This window comes from Dasypus novemcinctus, chromosome 2, assembly GCF_030445035.2.
Source record: "Dasypus novemcinctus isolate mDasNov1 chromosome 2, mDasNov1.1.hap2, whole genome shotgun sequence".
NCBI lineage: Eukaryota > Metazoa > Chordata > Mammalia > Cingulata > Dasypodidae > Dasypus > Dasypus novemcinctus.
In genome coordinates this window covers 184,598,388-184,622,058 of record NC_080674.1, presented here as the reverse complement: position 1 = coordinate 184,622,058, position 23,671 = coordinate 184,598,388, and the positions used below count along the sequence as shown (strand labels likewise).

At 50.8% G+C, this 23,671-nt stretch overlaps 1 protein-coding gene across 1 annotated transcript in view; it reads right to left on the bottom strand.

Moving 5' to 3' along the window:
• Nucleotides 1-3,066: 3,066 nt before the first annotated feature.
• Nucleotides 3,067-23,671, bottom strand: part of NSG2 (neuronal vesicle trafficking associated 2) — a 65,712-nt gene continuing 45,107 nt past the window's right edge. The window contains exons 4-5 of the mRNA XM_004472305.4: nucleotides 9,311-9,421; nucleotides 3,067-4,854 (exon numbers count right to left, since the gene is read on the bottom strand). Coding sequence (XP_004472362.1) covers nucleotides 4,663-4,854; nucleotides 9,311-9,421 — 303 coding nt within the window. The 3' untranslated portion in view covers nucleotides 3,067-4,662. The remainder of the gene's footprint in view (nucleotides 4,855-9,310; nucleotides 9,422-23,671) is intronic.

The window sequence follows — 23,671 nt, the reverse complement described above, 5'->3', positions numbered from 1 at the left end:
GTGGGAGAAGAGTTGGCCACAGCCACAGATGAGAGGCAGGAGAGCAGAGCCTGAAGGCTGCTTGGCCAGGGGGCCCACACTCCCTCCCCAAGGCTGTGCTTCTCCCAGGGACACTGTCTCCCACCTCTGCCCCACACCCAGGCCAGTCCCAGGCAGAGCACAAACCGGGGACCTTGAGTTAAAACACAAAAGTTACATCAAGTCGGGCCACAGCACCTGGTCACTGTTCCCTCGGAAGGCGACAGAGAGGCAGAGACAGAGAAAGACAAAGATAGACCAAGAAGGAGAAGAAACGCAGAGAGCAGAGAGCAGCAGAAAGTGCCCAGAAAGCAGGGGGTTCCTCTCAGCAGGCAGCTTTGGCTAATTGAAGTCTGGGTCTGCATTCCCAGATTCTGACAAAAGGACAGTCAGATAAATGCCCCGCTTTGCCAGACTGCATCTGATCTATGGGAACCAGCATTGATGTTGTCATGGAAACCAGGCTTTTCCCCTGGCCTTTTCTGGAGCGCTATTTTCTAAAGAGATGATGTTGTGTGCTTCTTGGGAAAATGATGGGGGATTTATTTCCTCTTCTTCCACAGGACTCCCCAGTGAGATCAGAGTGCATTGCAGGGGTAGGTAGGGATGCATTCATTGATCAGCAACAGTCCTGCCAAGGGGGTCTTTCAATTTCCCAGAAAAATGTATGTCTCCCTTAACACCTTCTGACTTGATCGACTATTCATTCATCTCCCCCCCCCCCCCCCCCAGACTGTAAGCCCAGCAGGCAGGGGCAGCTCCTTGTCCATCGTGTTTTCTTTGCATGTAGCCCTGGCACCGAGGATACATCCCGGGAGCACTTTTGAAAAGAAGCCCCAGTTTTCAGCCTTTGCGCCTCAGTGATGCTGTCCCATCACCTGGAAAGTCAGGCTAACATCTTTTCCTCACCCTCCTGAATTCTTTCTGTCAAAATGCAAGCTGGGCAGAGCGGGTATAGCACAGTGGTTGAGCGCCTGCTTTGCAAGTTTGAGATTCCTAGTTCAATCCCTGGTACCTCGTGAAAAAAAAAAAAAGAGCAACCTGGCCTTCAAGTCCCCGTTCTAAGTTCAGCTCCTCTAAGAACCCAAGGCTGACTCCCAAATGGACATGTACTACCCCCTTGCAATTTCTAACACACTTTGGCTCTCTGCCCCATGGCCCATCCTGCACAGCTTTGGCCCTGCCTTATCTCCCCCATCAACTGTGAGCCTCTCAAAGAGGGGAATCAGTGCAGGACTTGGCAAAGAGATGCCCACAATTTGTGAACAAATTTTAAACTTTGCAAACATCACAAACGCAGCTTGTTCTATATACATCAAGGTGCTGTTTTGTGATCATTGTCGGGCTCTACTTGACTCTTTGTAAGTAAGCCAGGCTCTTCAAAACCCTATCCCCCCACGAAAAACAAAAACAGAACAAAACAAAATAAAAAACAGAAGCTTGTCCCAAAGCCCACACTTGTGATTCCCCACTCACTGGACTCATGGAAGAAGTTAGGAGTCCTATTTTTTTTTTCTGATGAGAATAATTATGACTCTGCCAGGAATAGCCCAGAGCTCAGAGTCCCTCCTAAAGCAGAATCCCTGCTGTCCGTCTCCTGGCCCTTCCACTCTCCCTATTTCCCATCCACACATCCATAGCCCATTCATCCCAGAGAAAAGAGGGCTTTGGGTCATTTTTTAAGGCAATGGAGTGGCAAATCCACTTATGACAGAATGTTTGAACATGTGTTCATTAAATCTTTAGTTGACTTTGTGTAATTGAAAAAACAAATGGATGTTTACCCGCTGGCCATATGTCTCCTCCTGCTTTTGTGAGTGGACGCCAGCCCAGATCTCTGCCCTGTCAATCCCTGCTCACCGTCCCCTAAAGAGAGGCTGGAAATGCAAGGCTTTATGGGTAGGATTAGGGCCACCTAATGTCGAGGGCTCACCCTGACTCCCCCGGCTGGGCTGCAACGCCGTCTACCTTCTCTTCCCCACTGCCAGGAGTCCTCGGCCACAGCCCCCGGCACAGCGCTCCTCTTGGAGCCTCAGTTTCCACCTGTGGCCATGCGAGCTCCGGTCTCTGCCTCTCATGGCCTGCCATCTCTGTTCGAGAAGACTCGTGAGCACAGACTATCCACCGGAAAGCAAAATGCAGAACGAGTGGTCACTGCCGCCTGGCACCGTGGTTAAGATGCTGGTGCCTCCAAAACGTGTGGGTCAGAGACGCAGCTCTGCCACTTACCAAGGGCACAGCCTGGGGCAAATCGTCTCCCTGCTCTGTGCCTCCGTCTTTCATCTTCAAGTGGGGACGCTGACGACAGCGATGTCGACCTGAGCGTACCTGCCTCACGGCACGGCGGTGAGGGTGATGTGAGCTAGTATTGATGCCCGGTTCTGGCTGAGAACACGCTCGTTCATTGGGGACTGTGACTTGACCTGCCAAGGAACTACCTGGAGGCTTTCCAGTGTTGCTCAGCGTCTCGTACAGAGCAGAAGCAGTCTAGGTGGGCAAAGAGGTCCCCCAGACGTGGGGTCCAATCCCAGCTTTTCTGCTCCGGCCCTAGAACAAGTCACTCCTCCCTCTGAGCATCGGTATCCTCATCTGTCAACCAGTAACCCCTAACTGCCAGTTATAACATGCACTGGATGACCTAATTATGACAAGGGCCCTGCTCGTCCCTTGTCCTCTTCCTCCTCGCCGGCTACCGACCAGCTGCACTGCAGCCATGGCATCATCGGGCTCTTCTTTGGCCGCTGTCAGTGTCCACGTCTGGATGTCAGGGGATGAAAACATGTCATGCCCAGCACAGCCCTGGCCCATGGTAAGTGTCAGCAGAGGCTTAGGGTGAAGGACCTCGAGCTGCAGGACACACAGTCAGATGCAGCCTCTGACCCGTGCTTAGGACCTAAAGCCTCAGCTCAGGCCCCAGTGGCCTGAGGAAGGAGATCCCCCAAAGCCCGATGCCAGCCCCACCTAACAGGCCGCCCCGCCCCTGCCCTGAAGGACCCCTCGAGCTCGCCGAGGCAGGACATACAGACAGTTGTCAAGGAAGGTCAAGACTCTCAGACATTTCTATCTTTATTTGTTTCCTGTCAGAAAATTTCAAGAATTACACCAAAAAATACTTCAGCCTCTGCTAACCTACTGACAAAAATACACCACAAAATTATAAAGCGCTCAGCGGTTTCGCTAGGGACAACTTGTTATTCCGCTTCGGGTGACAAATGAATTTACAGGTGACTCAAAGGCGGTGGGAGGGTGGGAGAGAAGGGAGGAAAAATCAGATGAGAGCGTTTGGCAGGAGGGGTGGAGCTTACACTTATTTACCCAACTGTTGTGTACAATGATTTCGGCAACGCAGCAAGCCACACACACAAAAACACCCTTTAAATGGCCTGTCAGTGACTCGTGGGGAAACAGTACCACAGCCCAAATAGCCACTTCTCCCAGCCAGTTCTGACCCTGCTGGGCCTGGAGCCAGCGGACACCTGAAGCGTTTGTAGGCGAGCTGCGGGGAGCGCCTGGGAAGACTCCAGGACAGTGGGAGGCCGTGCTGGAGGCAGCCTCCTTGCCAGAAGCTTCTAGAAGCAGGCTGGGGCATCTGGACCAATGGCCCCTGTCAACACGACAGAGTGGGGCAAAAGACAATCGCATTTCTCTGATTCATTTTAGAAATGGCTTGGGGTTGTTGCAGCCCCAATCTCAATTTCTTCTGTGTTGTCATTTGGGGCCTCTGGTGTTACTTTCGTGGCTGTTGATATTAGCACTTTGGGGAAACAACAAACAAACCAAAAAAAAATTTTTTTTCATTAGGTGCCTGTGCTTCCAGGCTGGCCAGGTGTTAGCCGCCCACACCGTGCCTCTCCTCCTCCAGCCTCTTCCCCATGCCTTCCCCGTCTACGCTGTCATTTCCTAAAGTGGAGCATCAGCCAGGTATAGCTCTCCAAAGACAAGAACCAGACACAAAAATAACCGGCCGGCTGGACGAGGTTTGCCCACACACCACGGTGCAGGCTCTTCAGGGGCGGGCCGGTGGGTGGGCCAGAGCCTCTGCAGGGACAAGTCTGTGCCAGCCTTGCTGAGTGCACCAGCCGCGGCCCCTTGGTACTTTGGACTGAGCTCCCGCGTCCCGGACTTCCCCATGTCCAAGCCAGTCCTTCTCCCCAACCCGGCCATTTCTACCTTCCCGTCTTCCCACCCTGCAGGCCGGAGGAAAACCGCACAGAAGCCCACGTGAAGCTGCGACTTCTCGTCTGAGAGGCCGGGAGAGCCTGTGCTCTCGACAGCCCTGCCACGGCTTCCAGACTTAGCCGGCTGAATGCGTCCTGTTCATTTCCTTTTCAGTTTTTAAAATTTTCCTAACAAAGATTAAGCAGCGGCTTTGAAAATATCTTACATGGGAACGATCAACACGAAACATGCCTTTGTACATGAGCCTGACTCTGGGACGAATCAACAAATACCAAGGGACAGAAAGAAATATCCATTCAGACAACTCCAGCGCACGATATTTTCGGTGAGTTCCTCCCCCCACCCCGCCCACCCCACCCCCGCCCCCATGTCCCAGGAGTACAGTGTTGTCTTGTCACGGGAGCTTGGCTTAGCCAACCCGGGGGCGCCCTCGCCACCCGCCCCGTTCTGGCTGGGGGTGGGCCCTTAGTGGCCCTGTGTCTTGGGCGGCTTGGGCTCATGGATGACGGCAGCGGCCGACAGCCACGGCCCGATGGCCCGGGCGGTGCTCTGCTTGGCCACGCTGTAGTGGCTGATGACCGTGTAGAAGCGGCTTCTGGAGCTGGGGTCCTGGGATGAGTAGTAAGCATCCAGGGAGGCCGGGATGCAGCGCTTGTGCTGGGGAAGAAAGAGACAGAGTCAAGGGCAGGTCAGCAGACTGTGTCCACCCCACCCTGGGAAACGGCCGCCCCACCTGGGAGCCACGGCCAGGTCAGGCCCTCGTTCAGAGAGCAGGGGACAGCACCTGGCTGGTGCCCGCATCATCACCATCTTCATCATCGTCATCAAACAAGCTGCCGCTGACTTGAGGCCAGAAGGAATTAACCTAATTTTGATAACGATTCAAAGTCTCTGCTGATTGATTAGATGACAGCAGTAGATGCTGTTGGTGACTCAACCAGATCCACCCACCCACCATTTGCTTCTCTAGGACATTGCCTGCAGCCAGTGGGAATCACGTCACAGATCACTCCCCACCCTCGCTGGGAGGGAGCCAACAGCCAATAACTGAGGGGTCCAGAGGACTAGAAGGCTGACACCCTGGCCGCAAGGTGGGAAGCTCTGTGGAGTCCTTCATGCTCCAGAGTGCACCGTGGGATCAGGCTCAGGGCCCCCTTCAGAGGCTTCTTCCCCTGGCCTGCCCTGCTTTCCTCCTGCCCAGCTTCCTCTGAGAACTCTCAGTCAGTACACCATCTGGGGGCGGGGGGGACATCCCAATTTCAGAGTCTGCTTCTTGGGAATCCAATTTGAGGCAATGACCTTGGACAAGTCACTTCTCTAAGCCTCAGTTTCCTTTGGATTTAATGGATAAAATGAAGGTGTCTCCTTTGATGAGTAAATGACTTACTGCAAGTAAAGCAATTTCTGACATTCATGGAAGACTTCCCAAGTGTGGCAGAGGTGGCCAGCCGTCCACCAGCCGTCCAGCCAAGGCTTTACCGTCTTCCCCTAATGCAGCGTGGTTGCTGGTGAGCAACTACCAAGCCAGAGACTGCACTTCCCAGCCCCGCCTAGAATGTGACTCATTCTAGCCAAGGGAATGTAGGGGAGAGTGATGTGCTTCTCCTAGCTCTGGAGTGCTAAGATGTGACCTGCCTTTGCCCAGCCACTGGCTAAACGGAGAGCACTCCCAGATTCTCCATCAGGGGTTCTTGACAGCAGGGAACATTGACAATGTCTGGAGATATTTTTAGTGGTCACAACTTGGTGGGGAGGGGGAGATGTTACTGGCTTCTAGTGGTAGAAGTCCAGGATGCTGCTGGTAAGCATCCCACAAAGCATGGGTCCGCACAACAAGAATGATTTGGCATAAAATGCCAGTAGTGCTCAGGCTGAGAAACCCTGCCCGAGAGGAAACTTATTCTAAACAAAAGAAGTACCCCATTCCCCCTTTAACACCATCAACTTAAATGCAGAAACGGGGCTGGTTACCCTGTAGAGTGCCCCACATTCTGGATTTGCCCATTTGCCTCCTCTTATCATTAACTTGTGCCTCTATCCCCTATAGTTCCTGCAAATGGAAGTTAGTCCTAGAGGCTTGGCAAGATGCAGGTTCAGCATTTTTGGCAAGAATGCCTTATTGGTTGTACAGTAGATTCATATTGCATCTTATCAGGAGGCACATAGAGTCTGAATATCCTTTCACTGAAGCCAAAATTAATCAGTGGGTCCAGGTGGCAATAGCTTTATCCATTATAAAGCTCTTCTCCCCATTAACCTTTCAATTAATGGCTTTACCCTTTGCTAATCATTGCCTGAATCAATTAATTCACCGATGTTGCAAAATAGTGATTTTCTAATTCCATCACTTCTGTGACATTTATTAGTTGTAATTCTTCTGTAAAGAAATTTCCCTCATCAGTTACGGTTATTTTGTTATACTAAACTAAAGTTTGTAATGGCAAAATAAATGTGCTATTCTGTACTTTTAAATTGCCAAGCTTTAGAGACAGGGGTTACTGCCCTAGTTATTGTCAATGATGGACAATAAGTTTGGGCTGTGTATATAATTTGTTGTTATAAACTCATAAGTTTTTACATATACAGTATATTTTAATCAAATTCATTTCAAAACTCCAGTGGTCCCATCTTTGGCCAATGGGAGGCCCTTTATGCCTGCCCTTATATCCTTTTGGCAAAACACATGAATATTTGATCAGCTTCCTTGCTTCAGGCAGAAGAGAGCCCATACTCATGTGTGTGTTTCCTGTCCCAGTCATGGAATCAGAATTTCCTCCAAGGAGCCTTAGTTTCCTTTAGTAGTAAGTGGTCATTAGAGACCATCATCTAGTGCTAAGTGTGCTCAATACTACTGGGTGGTCATTGTTTCTAGACTTCTGCAATGGACAAAGATAAAAAATGTGTGTTTTTAAAATATAAAATCATAACTTTGCACTGATATTTCTAATTGATTTTAACATTATAGGCTGTTTATAATATTTCCTTGATTTTATACCTGTTTCTCCTTTCTCTTATTCTCAAAAACCTTGATTACTAACAACATTCACATAATCTATATTTTCATTATCCTACAATATAAATGAAATAGTGACAAAATAACACTAAAAGTATTACTAACAGTCCTGAATGGACTTTAAAATTTCTCTACAGTTCTAGCTGTCCTTAGAATATAGTCCACTAAGGATCTACAGTCAATGTATTGCATTTTTTAAAAAGATTTTTCTTTTATTTCTCTCCCCTCCCCACCCCAGTTGTCTGTTCTGTGTCCATTTGCTGCGTATTCTTCTTTTTGTCCACTTCTGTTGTCAGTGGCACGGGAATCTGTGTTTCTTTTTGTTGCATCATCTTGCTGCATCAGCTCTCCGTGTGTGCAGCACCATTCCTGGGCAGGCTGAACTTTCTTTTGTGCTGGGCAGCTTTCCTTGTGGGGTGCACTCCTTGCATATGGGGCTTCCCTACATGGGGGACACCCCCGCGTGGCAGGGCACTCCTTGTGCACATCAGCACTGCGCATGGGCCAGCTCTACACAGGTCAAGGAGGCCCGGGGTTTGAACCGTGGACCTCCCATGTGGTAGACAGATGCCCTATCCACTGGGTCAAGTTTGTTTTCCAATGTTAAAGTCCCAATTTTAAAGTCACTTGAAATATTTAATTTCTTTGTAAGCTTATGTCACCAATTTGATATGGAACTAGATTCTTTGTTTAGCTTATTTTTAATTTTTAAGGAAAATTGCTTTTTATTATTATTTTAAAACTGTGAAGTATTTACATATTTCCAAAGACAAACATGTAACAAAATATATTCAGAGAAGCCTTGCTTCCATCTCTGTCCACCTATCCTGATCCCTCCCTTTTCCCTTGAATAACCATTCTTATTAGTTTGATAATTTATCCTTCCATAGTTTCTCTCAAGACATAAACAAATATTCTTCACTTCACCCTTTCTTAAACCCAAAGGTAGCACCTTTCTTAACTTAACCATATTATCCTGGAGAGCATTCTATGCCCATCTATAGAGGTCCCCACTTATTTTTATAGTTGTATAGAGTTCCATTGTGTGACTAGATTGTAGTTTATTTAACCTATCCCCTTATGATAGTTGTTTTCAATCTTTCAGAAACTAAGCTTTTAGTCCACTAAGAATGTAGACTTAATGTGGTATAGCTGAAGGAGATATATTTTCAAGTCAGAATATTCCCCATTTGATTCTTCCACTTTGGAATTTAATAGCTGTGATATCTTAGAAAATTCTCTGAACTAAATTCTCTGTACCTCTAACTCCTCATATATAAGATGGGGCAATTAAAGCTAATTTTCACAATAACGGTAGGGCTCAAATGAGATAATATTTATGAAAATTCCCATAAAAAATAATAGGTACTCTGTAAAAGGTAATTTATAATAGTAGTAGCTCTAAAACAGATTCTCCCTTTTTTGAAAGGGTCCCATTAACTAACATTTGTTGAAAGCCTATTGTATGATAGCCCTTTTGTTTATTTAAAGGTTCTCCTTTAAGGGCTCACAAAAACCCTGTGGGCAGGTATTATCAGCCCCCATTTTACAGGCAAGAAAACTGAGGCTTATGAGGCAGGGAGACAACCCCCCCCCCCCCAAGGTCGTGTCATTGGTTCAGATCTTTAAGAAAGGGGAATCATCAAAGTGTGTGTGGAGTAAAAGGTAGGAAGGAATAGTACCCTGCCATTGAGGCTTAGCTGGGAGATGGGGAGAAGAACCTCCAAAGCACCTACTCCTGTCTTCACAGCTCTGCAGGGCTATTGCAAAGGTGAGAAATCAGTCACCGAAATAGGAAGACTCATGCCAAGCCAGAGCTTTCCAAAGATGGAAGAGCCTCTCAAGAGACAATGAGCTCTCCACCACAGCTGATAAGCAGTCCAAAGCCAGACCATACACTCCAGAGAGCCTTACCCGGGGGGAGAGATCCTACTGCCTACTTGGGACTAAGGCTTTCACGAAAACTTGAAAACTCCTTACCAGACCCATAAGCATTTTAAATTGTAGGGAGGTCGCCCCACCCAGAATTTGCATGCTGACAAGCCCTCTGACGGAAGTTGAGAGTGACCTGGGGTCACTCACCTGGCAGAAGTCCCTTACCTTATAAACAAACCCTTCTGGGCAGCTGTGGTCATAGGTGAAGGCTTTGTAAACCACCAGGAACACGATGCAGGCGAGGAAAGCTAGGGCCAGGCTGACGAGGATGGTGACCTGGAGGAAAACAAAGTTGAAAGTCATCCGGCCACAGCTTGCCTGTCTTTAATCCATACATGCAGCCCTTGAAACATGGAGCTGGTAGGAAGCAAGGTATGTTACAGTAGGGGGCTGGGGTTTGCAGAACTGGATCTGTCTTGGCTCTGTCAGCACCTTGCAATGTGATCTTGAGCAACCTGTAATCTTTGGGCCTCGGTTTCCCCCTTCTTTGGAATAATCTCTGAAGATCCTTCTTGACCCAACATGTGGTTTGTCTCCCTCATTTTACTTTTCCTAATCGAGGTGAGAGTGGAGGATGGAGGGGTGATCATCAAACCATCACATATCCACTTTCTACCTTCCAACACCACCACCTATGCCACCACTACAGAATTCCAATCTCAGATTATTTCCAACTACTTATTTAACCTTCACATTCCCCAACCAATCCCATACTGTCCTTCCACCCAAAGCCTATTCCTCCTGCATTCTTCTCCCTCTCAGGAAAGGCCAATTCCATCGTTGAGTAATTCAGTCCAAAAACCTTGAGATCAACCTTGACTCTCTCTCACTTTTTCTCACAGTCTACATCTAACCTTCCAGCAGAACCTATCATTTCCACCTTCAAAATATAGCCAGACTCTGGCCACTTCTTACAACCCTGGTCCAAGCCATCATCACCTCTCATCTTCAGCTTTGCAACAGCATTCTAACCCCTTGGCCCCTGATGACTTGGAGCTTTGTATCCCAGGAAAATATGTTCTTAATCTTGATCCATTCCAGTGGGTATGAACATGTTGTAAATAGAACCTTTTGATGAGGTTACTTCAGTTGAGATGTGGCCCAGCTGAACAAGGATGATCAGGACGAGTCTTATTCCTTTAACTGGAGATCTTATAAAGAAGGTTACAAAGAGAGCAGCCAGAAGCTGGGAGAGAAAGGAGAAGACTCTGCCATCTGCATTGTCATATGACCGAAAATCCAAGGACCAAAGGCCACCGGCAGGCAGCCCCAGAATACCAGAGTCTTTGAGGAGAAAGCATGGCCTTGCTGAAGCCTCTTTTGGACTTCTCCTCACCTCAAAACTGTGAGCCAATAAATTCCCATTGTTTAAGCCAATTCACAGGATGGTATCTGTTTTAACAGCAAGGAAACAAACACAACCCCCTACACATCATCCAGAAGGATCCTTTATAAATCTAAGTCAAATCAAGTCCTCCCTGATCAAAAGGTCCTGTGGTCTACAACTCAGAGTAAAATCCAAGCTCCTAACAAGAATCTACCAGCAAGCTTTTAAAAAATCTTGATAAAACCATCAGAATTTATCGAGAAGGAGTAAGTGGTTAATTTCAGAGAAACCACTAGGTTTGCACTGGCCGCATCCCGTAGATGTGTGCAGAGTAATAGAGTAACCTCTGGGATATTGAGCATCAAGTGTTGTAAGTAGGATCATTTTACTTGTTTGTTTATGTACATTAACGCATCAACTGAGCAGTTTATTTTTAACCTTTTTTTATTATGGTAACATAGATACAACTCAAATTTTCTCATTTTAACCACATTTCACAATTCAGTAGTATTAATTACATTCACAATGTTGTGCTACCCTCATCACCATCCAGTACTCAAATTTTTTCATTGCCCTAAACAGAAACTCAGCATTCCTCTCCTCTCCTCCTCCCACCCCTGGCAACCTGTAATCTATTTTCTGTCTCTATGAACTTGCATAGTCTAGATATTCCATATAAGTGAAGTCATACAGTATCTGTCCTTTTGTGTCTGGCTTATTTCACTCAACATTAAGTCCTCAAGGTTCATCCGTGTTGGAACACGTATGAGAACTTGCTTTTCACAGCTGAATGAAATGCTATTGTGTGTATATATCACCATTTATTACTCATCTGTTACTGGATACTTGTGTTGCTTCCAACTCTGTTCAAGTCCTTATAAGCAGAATTCTTTTAATGTTATTTTAAAAGCTAGTGGCACTTTGAGCCAGTTGGCCTAGAAATGTAACAGAATTTCTCTCATGGAGAGAGGGTTTATTTTGATTCAGAAGGGGAACAAAATCAACCTTGCGTATACACATCCTAGGTCTTCCCACCCCAGGGCATGGTCTAAAGGAGACATCTCCAAACAAAGATGTTGGTTGGAAGCTTTAGATACTAGATGGGAAAATTTTGAAAAGGAGAAGAGGAAGCTGGGTATGGGGGCCATCTGCCTGAATCTGATGGAGAGACACCATCAGTGAGAAACTGTAGGACACTGATGTGTAAAATTCAGATTTTAACTATTGTTCATACAATGTGCTCTCCAGTCCCTCCATTAACCCGAAACCTCAGTAAAAGTCTGTACTACGTTCATTAACCTCCTGTCCAGGACTGGGGCAGTGATGGTGCGGGTTGAGATGGTGCAGAGATTGGACAGCGAGCACCCAGCAAGGCGTGCAGCCGACATAGAGGAAACAGTGGAGCTCGGGAACCTGGAGCAAGAGCTCCTTTGAAGACACAGAAGTGAAGATAGTATTTGAGTAGCACAGGAAAGGGGACCATGCAAAACCACCACCCATCTATGCTGGAGGACCTGAGAACACCCAGTCAGCAGATGTTTAGGATGGAACGAAATAAAAAATCCCCAGAGCACAGGCAATGTCCTGGCACCCACAGCTGTGCCCAGGGGTGACTCTGTCAAAAGAGATTTTTAAATCCGTCTAGCATCCCCTCACTTTGCAGAGAATGCTCCCTGGGTACAGCTAAGAGAGCAGCTTAGAAACTGGAGCACAGCCTTGGTCATAAGCACACACAGGGACAAAGAGCCACAGCCCCCCAATGCTGGGCTAGGGCACCCCAGAAAGCCAACCATCCTAATGACCATGAGCGATCCCAAGCCCTGAATGAGTGGGAGCCAGGCCTCGACAAGGGCCCCCAGCGTGGGTGTAACCAGGCAAGCCTGGATGCCTCCCCTGGTCAGCAGCGGGTGGGTGGAGGGCGCTGGGGGCTGGAGCAGAGCCCAGCGTGCCCGTTCTTCGGACAGCCTCCCCTGTCGGGGTGGCTCTTCCATGCCGAAGAGTTAACCCCAACCTAGGAGGGCCCCACAGTGTCCCTGGGGCTGGACAGGGTGAGCACAGAGGAAGCCTTCAGCAAAGGTTTCTGGATCAAAGAGGAGGGAGGGAGAAAGGCTAGGAGGCGGGAGCCCTTTAGGAACAGTGGTTGCCACTCTGGCAGCACAGCGGAGCCCCTGAGCAGATACTTAATGCTGATGTCTAGGCTGCTCCCACCCAGTGGTTCTGGGGTGGGTCCAGGGCAGTGGTGTTTATACCCGTTAGATGGGTAGTGTCTTGGTTTCCAGGCTGCTATGACGAGTACCGCACAACGGGTTGGCTCCTGACTGGCTAACTGTTCGGAAGGCTGGAAGTCTGAAATCAAGACGGCAGCAAGGCTCTGCTTCCACCCCGGGCGCTGCAGCTTGCTGGCGCTGGCTCGCCACGACCCCTGGGCTTCCTTGGTTTGCATGCCCCACCTCCATCACATGGCGATCTCTCTCTCCTCGTGGCTGATCTCCTGGTTTCTGCTGACTTCCAGCTCCTGACTCTGGCTTCTGGTTTCTTCTCTCTATTAGCCCTCCAGGAACAGCTTAAGACCCGCTGTGATTCAGCTTGGCCAAGGCTTAACTAACAAGAACATCTTCAAAAGGTCCTATTTACAAATAAATTCCAACTCAGAGGAACACAGATTAAGATGAAGAACGTGCCTTTCCCAGGGTAGGTCCATCAACCTTCCACAGGTAAGTTTATCAAGTCCCCAGGTAATCACGATAGGCAACCAGACACGAGAACCACGACTCCAGTATTACCTGTGGCTCTAACCTGGCTGCACATTTATTAGGATTATCCAGGGAGTTTTTTTAAAAATTCTGATGCCCTGGCCTCATCCCAGACCAGTTCCAATCAGAATCTCTCAGAGTAGGATCCAGACGTGGGGATTTTTTTTAAGTTCCAAGGTGATTCCAGCGGACCGCCGGGGCTGGGAAGAGTGCCCTGTGTAGAAGCAGGCCCAGGCACCTGCAGGACCTTCAGAGCCAAGGGTCTGGGCCAGGGTGGGACCCCAGGTGTGCAGCCCTTCGCGGGATTCTGCCTGAGCGAGGCTGACTTCTCTCAGGGCGAGCCACGTGTTCTGTGCACCGGAACTGGGGCAAGTTGAGGCTGCTTTAGCAGAAGGAGCGTTTGCCTCCTTGTCCTGAATCTTGGTCTGCAGCTCAGGTCATTCATTCCTTGAGAGCCGAGGGAGGTCTGACAGCACATGGCGGGAGAACCGGGCACCAGCCTTTCCCTCAAAGCCCCCCACCCCGGGATCGACCCTACGGAAGAACAACACGACTGGGGAGGGAGAAGTTCTGAGCGGAGGAAAGAGCCTCTGCCGCGGAACAGAAGCTGGAGAGAACACGGGCTGTTTCTGGAAACATCACACGCCTGGGTGTAGCTGGCCCAGAGGGCGCAAGTGAGTGAGAGAGGCCTGGGTGCTGGGAGGTGGACAGAGGGCCAGGCTAAGGAGCTTGGATTTCCCCTCAAGGGTGACAGGGAGCTACTGAAGGTTTTATGGTCAGGTTTTTCATGGAAAATCTCTGCAGCGACATGGAAGAAGGTTTATAGAAGAAGGCTGGAGGCAGGGAGGGCAGCGGGGAGCTGAGGCATTAGGGCAGGCCTGTGGCCGCAGGGTGGAAAGCAGCCAGGGATTTGAGAAGGCCCGGGAGGTGAGCAGGGAAGTGGGAGGAGATGGGGAAGGGGCCCAGCCGTGGGAGGAGAGAGGACGTTTGAGCTGGGCCTAGATTCTTTTTTTTTTATTCATTTTTTAAAAAATATTACATTAAAAAAAATATGAGGTCCCATTCAACCCCACCGCCCCCACCCCACCACTCCCCCCACAGTGACACTCTCTCCCATCATCATGACACATCCATTGCATCTGGTGAGTACATCTCTGGGCATCGCTGCACCCCATGGCCTGTGGTCCACACCATAGCCCACACTCTCCCACGTCCATCCAGTGGGCCATGGGAGGACATACAGTGTCCGGCAATTGTCCCTGCAGCACCACTCAGGACAACTCCAAGTCCCGAAAATGCCTCCACATCTCATCTCTTCCTCCCACTCTCTACCCCCAGCAGCCACCATGGCCACTTTCTCCACACCAATGCCACATTTTCTCGATTATTAACCACAATAGTTCATGAATAGAATATCATTAAGTCCACTCTGACCCTTACTGTATTCCTCCTTCCTGTGGACCTTGGCTTGGTTGTGTCCATTCCACATCTATGTCAAGAGGGGGCTTAGATTCCACATGGATACTGGATGCAGTCCTCCTGCTTTCAGTTGTAGTGGGCCTAGACATTCTTGATGCTTGAGTCAGCCTTTGTTGCCGGGCTGGACTGGAGAGAAGGAACTTTCTGATCCAGTTCGGGCTGAGATTTCCTGAGGGCCGATTTCCCTGGGGGCACCTGCAGGGTCCCCGCCTCTCCCATTCGGGCGGATTGGCGGAATCCCGAGTTCACTGGGTGCCTGAGCCCTGCCGCCAAGCTCCCCGAGGGTGAGCTCAGCTGCGGCGAGCACGAAAGAGGAAGTCCCGCTTCCCCCGCACGGCACCACTGAACAGGAGCGCCTGACTCCGTGTCAAAATTTATTGACGCGGTTTGTATAAGCTCATTCCTCGGAGACGTTCTAAAGCCCTCAGTTTCACCTCGCGCATTTGGGACTAGAAATAAACAACTGCTAGTGCTCCAGGGCTGGAGTGGAGCGCTCCGTCAGAGCCGCGAGCCTCCCCACGTGGCCGCCTCCCTGATCCCCATCTGCCTGTTCACCCACTCCTTCCTTCCTTCCTTCCTTCAGCACATGTTTATTAAGCATACTCGTGCCTGACACTGTGAAACAGTCATTGCCTCAAGGAGCTTACAGTAAGGGGGAGTCAGGCATCTAACAAGCAAATAACCAAATACATGATTACAAAACAGGAGCGGAACAGGCTCCTGGCACAGAGAGGGCAGCAGAGAAGCGAGAGGGCAGCAGAGAAGCGAGAAGGCCCCAGGCACAAGAAGACTCCCGGCAGGCGGGGTGAGCACAGCTGCCCCAAGACCCTCAAGAGGGGAGCGCTCAGGCGCCCAGGGGCCTGGAAGGAGCAGTCTGGCTGCTGAGGGGGAACGAGGAGGAGAGAGCGCCCCGCTGGGGCTGGCGAGGCCGGCAGGGGCTCTGGAAGCCGAGAGCGGCCCTGTCTGCGGCTGCATCCCGGAGCTTTCTGCAGAAATCCATGCTCGGGCTGGCTGGCCGGCAGGGCCGTTTCCCGAGCGCCCGCCACCCTCCCACCTCACACTTTGCCTTCCAGCCTTCCCCGACCTGCTGAGAGTTGCTGCCATTTCGCTTCGGGGGGGCCGGCGCCCGGGCCCGGGACTCGTGCACCCCCTCCCCTTTCCCAGAGAAGGTCTGCCAGCCCCGGTGGCCCCTCCTGAACGCTGGATCCTTCCGCCCTGCTCTGCCCCCGGGCCTGCACAGGCATCACCACCTCCCAGGGCTGGGGCCTCCGCGTGCTGGGAATGCCTGGGGCACAGAGCAGGCCTCACTCCTTTCCAGACCCCAAACCGTGGCTGAGACAGCGGCTCGCAGCAAATATCCACTGCACTGACAGGCCCAAACGAGAGCTCCCTCCCCCACCCGCACTCCAGACGTACACAGACAGACAGACGGGCAACGTGGCCCGAACCACCTTTCCTCTATGCAGAAGAGAGTGCTGGAATAGCTGCGCCTGGCCTTCTGTTCTCTTCCATCCCCCCTGCACAACCACCTGCCACCCACCCTACAGACACACTCAGACCCACCACAGGACCCTAGCCTTAAAGATTAGTGATCGAAGAAAATGTGGCACTGGGGTGGAGAAAGTGGCCATGGTGGCTGCTGGGGGTAGGGAGTGGGAGGAAGAGATGAGATGTGGGGGTGTTTTTGGGACTTGGAGTTGTCCTGGGTTGTGCTGCAGGGACAGTTACTGGACACTGTATGTCCTCCCATGGCCCACTGGGTGGAATGTGGGAGAGTGTGGGCTATGGTGTGGACCATTGACCATGAGGTGCAGCGGTGCTCAGAGATGTATTCACCAAGTGCAATGAGTGTCTCATGATGATGGAGGAGGTTGTTGCTACGGGGGGAGGAGTGGGATGAGGGGGGTGGGGGGTATATGGGGACCTCATATATTTTGAATGTAACATTAAAAAAATAAAATAAATATTAAAAAAGAAAGAGAAGCAGAGTTTGGATTACCATCGGCTAAGACCTGCCCAGGGGTTCTCCTTAAGCTCTTGAGCTGAGGTCAGGGAGAGAAAAGCGGGAGAAGGTAAAACAGAGTATGGACTTAGCAACTCTGGAAAAGAGGTGTGGAGCTTGGAGTTGTAATTCACCTCTCCCACACGATCCAGGCTCCCTAATTATAATAACAATGACAGAGGGAAACGTTTACTGGCAACTTCCTTTGTGCTGACATCACAGCACCCATAGGAAGCAAGGACAATTACATAGTCCCCATTTTGCTGATGGGGACACTGATGCTCTGAGAGGTTAAGCGACTCGCCTGAAGTCCCGCAGGTGGTGAACGGTAGAGCCAGACAGTGCAGGAAGGGGTCCCCTGGGCCCCCTGAACTCACCCTCAGTGTCTCTGCCCTATCATGGGGGAAGGCAGCGCTGCCCACCAGCCTCGGGGCCTGAGCCTGCCGTCGCCCTCACCTCCACTCGTCCCCTGAGCCTCTACTCCAGGAGCTTCTGCCTCTGCCATAGCGGATTTCCCTGTCCCCACCACCTGCGGATTTCCCTGTCCCCACCACCTGCTGATTTCCCTGTCCCCACCACCTGCTGATTTCCCTGTCCCCACCACCTGCTGATTTCCCTGTCCCCACCACCTGCTGATTTCCCTGTCCCCACCACCTGCTGATTTCCCTGTCCCCACCACCTGCTGATTTCCCTGTCCCCACCACCTGCCTTCTAACGTCCTTGGTTACAATTTGCCGCCGGGTCACCCACGGATGGCGCAGCAGCCACCTCGCCTCTCTCCTGCCTCCCGCTCCTCGACGTCCAGTCCGTCCTGGACTCTCCAACACGTCAACCTGACCACGCCGCTTCCCCCACGAGCGGCCCCTCTCTCCTCGGGGACAGTCTGGCCTCGGCACAGCAGACAGGGCCCTTCCTGAGGGGACCTCACCCCCCTTTCTGCCTCCGCCCCTCCCTCCAGGCGGCAGGCACTCACACTGAACGCGCCCTTGGGCCTCCGCGCCCCCTCTGCCTGGAGAGCCAGTTTCCATCCCGGGTCAGTCTGGTCCCTGCTCCTCCCAGAGCCAGGTCAAATACATCCTTGGGCAATATTTAGCCATTCAGCGGTGTGTTCCTGGCTCTTGGAAACACTTTTCCCAGCAGGCTGGGATTAGCCATCGGCTGCGTTATACAGTACCCTTGTGCTTACTAAGCACTGATGAGGCCCCAGGCTCTGCTCTCAGTGCTGGGCATGGAATTACTCATGTAAACCTCACAACATCTCTGTTTTTCAGATAAGGAGGCTAAGGAACAGAGAGGTTCTATAACTTCCCAAGGTCACACAGCTAGTAAGTAATACAGTCAGGAGTCTAATTCCACGAAGCAGGACCTGGGCTCTTAGCCTACGCTGTCTTCTTCATCCAGTATGGACTGAGATACTTGCCTATTTACTAAGTATTAATTGAGCACGTACGACGGGCCAAAGATAACTCCACAGACTGGGCAAACAGTGCAGAGGAGGGCAGGCGCGGTCCCTGCTCTCTTAAAGTTTCCCTCCTCCTGGGGAGGGAGGCAGACGATGAGCGAGCAACTAAAGATGACCACCAGATTACCGGAGGAAGCATAGAAAGAGAGAACAGCAAGCAGGTGATGGGGGAGAGGGGCAGGCCGGGCGTGGAGAGAGGGCATCAGCGAGGCTTCTCTAAGGAGCGATAGTTGTGTTTCAACCAGAAGTGCCCAAAGATAAACCAGGTTCCAGCCTGGTCCTGTCACTCACTAGCTGTGTGACCTGGAACGAGCTGTTTAATCCCTTTAAAGATGAGTTTCCTCTCCAGTCAAAGAGGTATAATAACAGTATCTGCCTCGCAGAGGTCTGAGGATTAAATCAGATAATGCACAGGAAGCCCTGCAGGGACTTGAACCGTCCAAAAGATCCAGCCATGTCCTAGCCCCCGGAACCTGTGGCCGCGTCCTTATTTGGAAAAGGGATCTTTGCAGATGTAATTAATTTAAGGACTCAAGGTGAAATCATCCTGGATTCGGCGGGCAGACCCTACGTCCAGTGATATGTGTCCTTACAAGAGACACTTGAGGGGAAGACAGACAGGGGAAGGGAAGGCCACGTGACCGCAGAGGCAGACACCGGCGTGAGCCTGGAGCGCCAGGAGCCGGAGGAGGCAAGGAGGCATTCTCCCTTGGAGACCTCAGGGGGCGGGCGACCTTGCCAACACTTTGATTTTGGACTTCTGGGCTCCAGAGACAATGAACATCTATTGCCAACAAGTTTGAGGTAACTGTTACAGCAGCTCCAGGAAACTAAAGTCAGCCCCGCCCCCAATCCCTGCCCATGTGCTACAAATGTTGGACCCCCCTCCCTCCCTCCGTGTCATCGGTCACGCTCCTAGGCACACACCTCAAGAACTCCGACCTCTCAGGAACGCTGCCGTTTTCTCAACATGGGTTGCTCTTGTGTGCCTTGCCAGCCCTTCCTCCCTTAGTGAACTCCTAGGCACGCTTCAAAACCCAACTCGCTACATGCCACCTCTTCTGAGAAGCTTTCCCTTGTCTCCCTGTGCTCTCGCAGCACTTCTGTGTCTTCCCTCCACTTAACACTTGACCCTCCTGTATCACAATTGTCTGTTCAATTGTGTGTGTCTTGAAAGTAGGGACCAAACCTTGTTTACCTCCGTGGTCCCGGCTTCTAGCTCATGGCCTGACCCAGGGTGGGGGAGCAGTGTATCCCACATTCCTACCCAACATATTTGGCCTAAAACTCTACCTGCAGACCACAGCCTGGGAGGGTGACTGGAGAGGAAAGGGGAGAGCCCCACGGGATAAAATCACCTGCGTAGGGTCACCTCAAGTACAATCTGCCTGACACTGTTAGGATTCATAGTTGCCCCTGAAGTGACGTTCTTGCCTGCCTGCTGAGCCCCTGAGGATGAGAAGTCTCTCTGCAAGGGTTAGGGAGGGAGGGCTGGCCCTTGCATGCTGCACAACACTGTGCAGTTCTCTCGAGCAGCCGTGTTCCCACTCCCGCAGCGTGCCAATCCTACTTCCAGCTCTGATGAGCTGTGTGACCTTGGGCAAGATGCTTCCCCTCTCTGAGCCCGTTTCCTCATCTGTTAAATGAGGGCAAAAATCCTACCCCACAGGATGGATGTGAGGATTAAATAAATGATGCCTGTGAATCACCTCGTGCTGTCCTGGCACATGGACAGTAATATCAACAACAACATTGTTGACTGTTCAGTAATGAACTAGGTACCGTGTCAAGTGCTGTGCTCCTCGTGATGGTCCTATAAGCCCAGTCACTCCCCCCATTTTCTAGCAGTGGAAACCGAGGCAGAGAGGGGCAATAATTTGTCTGAGCCTGACTGGAACGCTGGAATATCTGATTCTAAAGTCCTCGAGCCTAATTACGACTTTAATCAGCCTTCCGATGAATATTATTTCCCTGGCCTGCAGCTGCACTTGCTTTCAATAGTGTAGTGCAGCGAGATGGTCTATGTGATATGCTATGTGCTGTAAACTCATTCTAGAAAGCCATGTCACCAAAGACGTGGAAACCCCAGGAAGACAGTGGAGCAAAACAAGAATCTTCCCACTGTCTCATGAGCCAGGACCCTGACCTAGGACCCTGGTTATGCCAGGAAACGTGAAATTCATTAGCATTTAAATACAGCCGCATTTCCACACCACGGTACCCAATAAGCCACCCGTTTATATATCTATATATGAAGACGACAAACTCCGGAAACCTCAAAGAATAGAAACATTCATGTCAGGGGGGGAAAAAGAAAACTTTGTGGGGAGATAAAAGCAGACAACCCAACAGATATTCAGCTTTGTAAGCAGCAGCTGAAACCTCCAGAGACAGAATTAGGTGGCCTGGCCGCTTGTTCCTGCTGCAGTCCCAGAGCGCCTGACCGTAGGGCTTGAGTGGAAACTGTAGGAGGGGTCGTAGCCCCTGTAAATCCTGCCCAAATGACACCTGGATTTTCCTGGCCCCTGCAGGAGAGCCTGTGGGCCCAGCTTGACAAGGCTGGAGAGCCCGGCTCTGCTGATGAGTGGCTGTGTCATCCTGGACATGAGGCTTGCCCTCTGCAATCCTCGGTTTCCTTATCTTTGAAATAGGGTGATGCTGACAGCTCCCTGGCAGTGGCTGGGGCCAGGCTGGAGGAGGTAGCGAGCACGCGGCAGCATTCCCGGTGAGACTGGGCCCTGGGAAGTGCTCGACACGACGTGGCAGCGTCCTTAACACACGTGGGGCGCGTGCGTGCATTGCAGTCCTACGGGGTCAGTACTATCCACGAGCCCATTTCACAGAAGGAGCATTTGGCAGATTGGCTTCAGTCCCCAATTTAGACACGTTAACCCGTACCGCTGTGGAGGTGAACCCACTGGAAACAAGACCTCTAGAGGCTGTCCCTGTAGTTAGGTTGTGGCCCAGATGAATGGAGCGGGGCTTTAATCCAGGTCGCTAGAGGCCTTTATAAGCACAGAGAGAGAAGGGGTTCTGAGTGCAGCAAGGAGCTGTGTAAAAGGTCAGCTTCCTACCAAACTGAGAGGGATACAGCAGACCAAAGACAGACTCGGGCAGGTCCAGCTCGGGGAGCAAGCGAGCACTGGCTAGGGGCTTATGTGCTGCCTGGCCCTCAGTGGTCGGAGAGAAGAGCCTAGAGTCCGAGACGCGGCCTTGATCCTCGCCCCCGAGGCGGGAGGAGAGATGGGCAGTTCTAGGCTCGGGCTCCGCACTCGCCCCGCAGCGAGGGGCGCCTTTCATACTAGATGTCTCTGTGCGGGTGGCGAGGGCACGTGAGGGGCAGCACGATAAGAACTTGCAGTGTCAGGACATTCGCAACGTTTCTCAGCAGGACGGAAGGTGCACTTCCAGAGTAACTGCGTAAAACGAGCCTTTACAGGGTTTGTCAGCAGGGCCGAGGTGACCGCCTCACGGTGATTACGAGAGGGGCCTGCCGAAGGGGCTCCTGGGGTTCACGGAACGGGTCGTTCTTAGCGTGTCTGGGAGAGAAGCTAAGCACACAGGGTTTACTCGGCAGTCACGAGCTCCAAACAGCCGTTTCTCAGGCTTGCTGTGCAACTGTTAAGAAACGGAATGCTGCTGTATCCAGAAGGGGAAAGACCTGGAAGGACTGTGGGAAAAATGCAAAGCCAAGGACAGTACAGAAGGCCCCGGGGGAGAGCAGGACGTTAGCAGGACTCCGACTCCGGAAGAGAAAAGAGAGGGACGTCGCTGGGTAGCAGGAGGCAGGGTTTCAAGAACCCGCGGCGGCGGCAGGTCCGCTCCAGAGAGCCACAGGCCTCAGCGTGGAAGCAAGACTCACCGATGTCTAGATGTGGGGCTCCCTCCAGCCCCCAGAACCACGAGGCAAGAAATGCCCTTTGTTTCAGCCCAGCCCCTCAGGGGTATTTGTGAAAGCACATTAGGGAAACTAAGAGAGTGGGGCAGAATCAAACAGAATGACTTTACCTACATGAGGGCAGATTGAGGATCTGAACTCAGTTCTGTCAAACTCAGAAGGCTTTCCAGCTATTACACAACCTATAAACCTGGCCCCATGTTAGCATTTATTTCTATAAAAATGCATCGTCCCAATATTATAAAACAATCTTGGAATGTATGTTAATGTTACAAGATGTTACTATTAGGCAAAAATACAACCAAAGCAAACTATAGACAGTAGCATATAGTAATATATTAATAATCTAACAGTAAGGGTTTTTAAAAAAAGGAAATATACCAAGTGAAAGACACCAGATACAGGATACAACATATTGTTTGACTCCGTCTAAGAAATATAAATACAAATAAACTACAGAGACAGAAACAGAGAAGCAGCTATGTATAGCAGGGGAGGCATAGAGAGATTGAGAGGCAATGAGCCTTTGTGTGCTTGTTTTTTTAATATATTATTATTATTACTGGAATAATGATAATGAAAATACTCTAATAATGATTAAAGTGATGAATGCCCAACTATGTGATGATACCAAATACCATTGATTGAACACTTTGGATGATTGTATGCTTTATTAATATGTATCAATAAAATTGATCTCTTTAAATATATATATATATAGGAACTCTAAGAGGAAAAACACCCATTATGATCCTGCCACAATCCCAAATCCATGTCTACCTGCTTGCTTCTTGGTCTTATCCACATGCATCTCAAGAAACATCTTCATTTCTGGTGCTCGCATCCCAAATACACACTTGTCACTCGCCCAGCTTTCTATGGTCACAAAGAACATCTTAACATACCAAGTGTGGACCAGTCCAGAACCGAGGGAGGCCTCAACTTTGCCATCTATAAAATGGCTCTAAATCATTACACAGATCACACAAAACTCTCGAGAGGTCCAACCAAGAAGAACGATGCAAAAGTGCCCCATATGTGCTCACATGGTAAGCCAGGGCTTCTCGTTGCCCTCCCAGTTAGGCATCTTCAGGGCTGCGTCCTGTCTGGGTACTCCTTCAGCACAAGGACCGACGGTTGCCTGGTGTTGCCACCACCCGGGTGTGTGCTCCCCTCACGAGACTGCCGGTCCCCCCAGGGAAGGCCGTGCCTTCCCCAGGGCCCCTGCGCCCGGCCCTGTAACGTGTTTGCTGGTAGTGAGCGTGAAGGGGACAGAAAGGCATCTCTGACGTGGCCCTTCTCCACTCTGCCTCTCCTGCCTCCCCGACCCAGTCCAGCCTCCCTGCTGGCAGCCAAAGGACCTTCCTGAATGACTCCTCTAAACATGACACCACGGGGCCAAGCCCCTCCCCTGACCTCCCACCTCCTGGCATCAGAGCCATCCACGGGCATTAAGATGCAAAGCCCGGAGCCCTCTACCCAGAGGTTCTCATTCCCTCCATCTGCCACAGCACCCGCAAATCAGCATTTTTCAAACAAACCCAAGGAGGTTTGGATGCCACTGAGCCTATATCTAGGTCAAGACAAAGTCCAAAATCCTGTGTC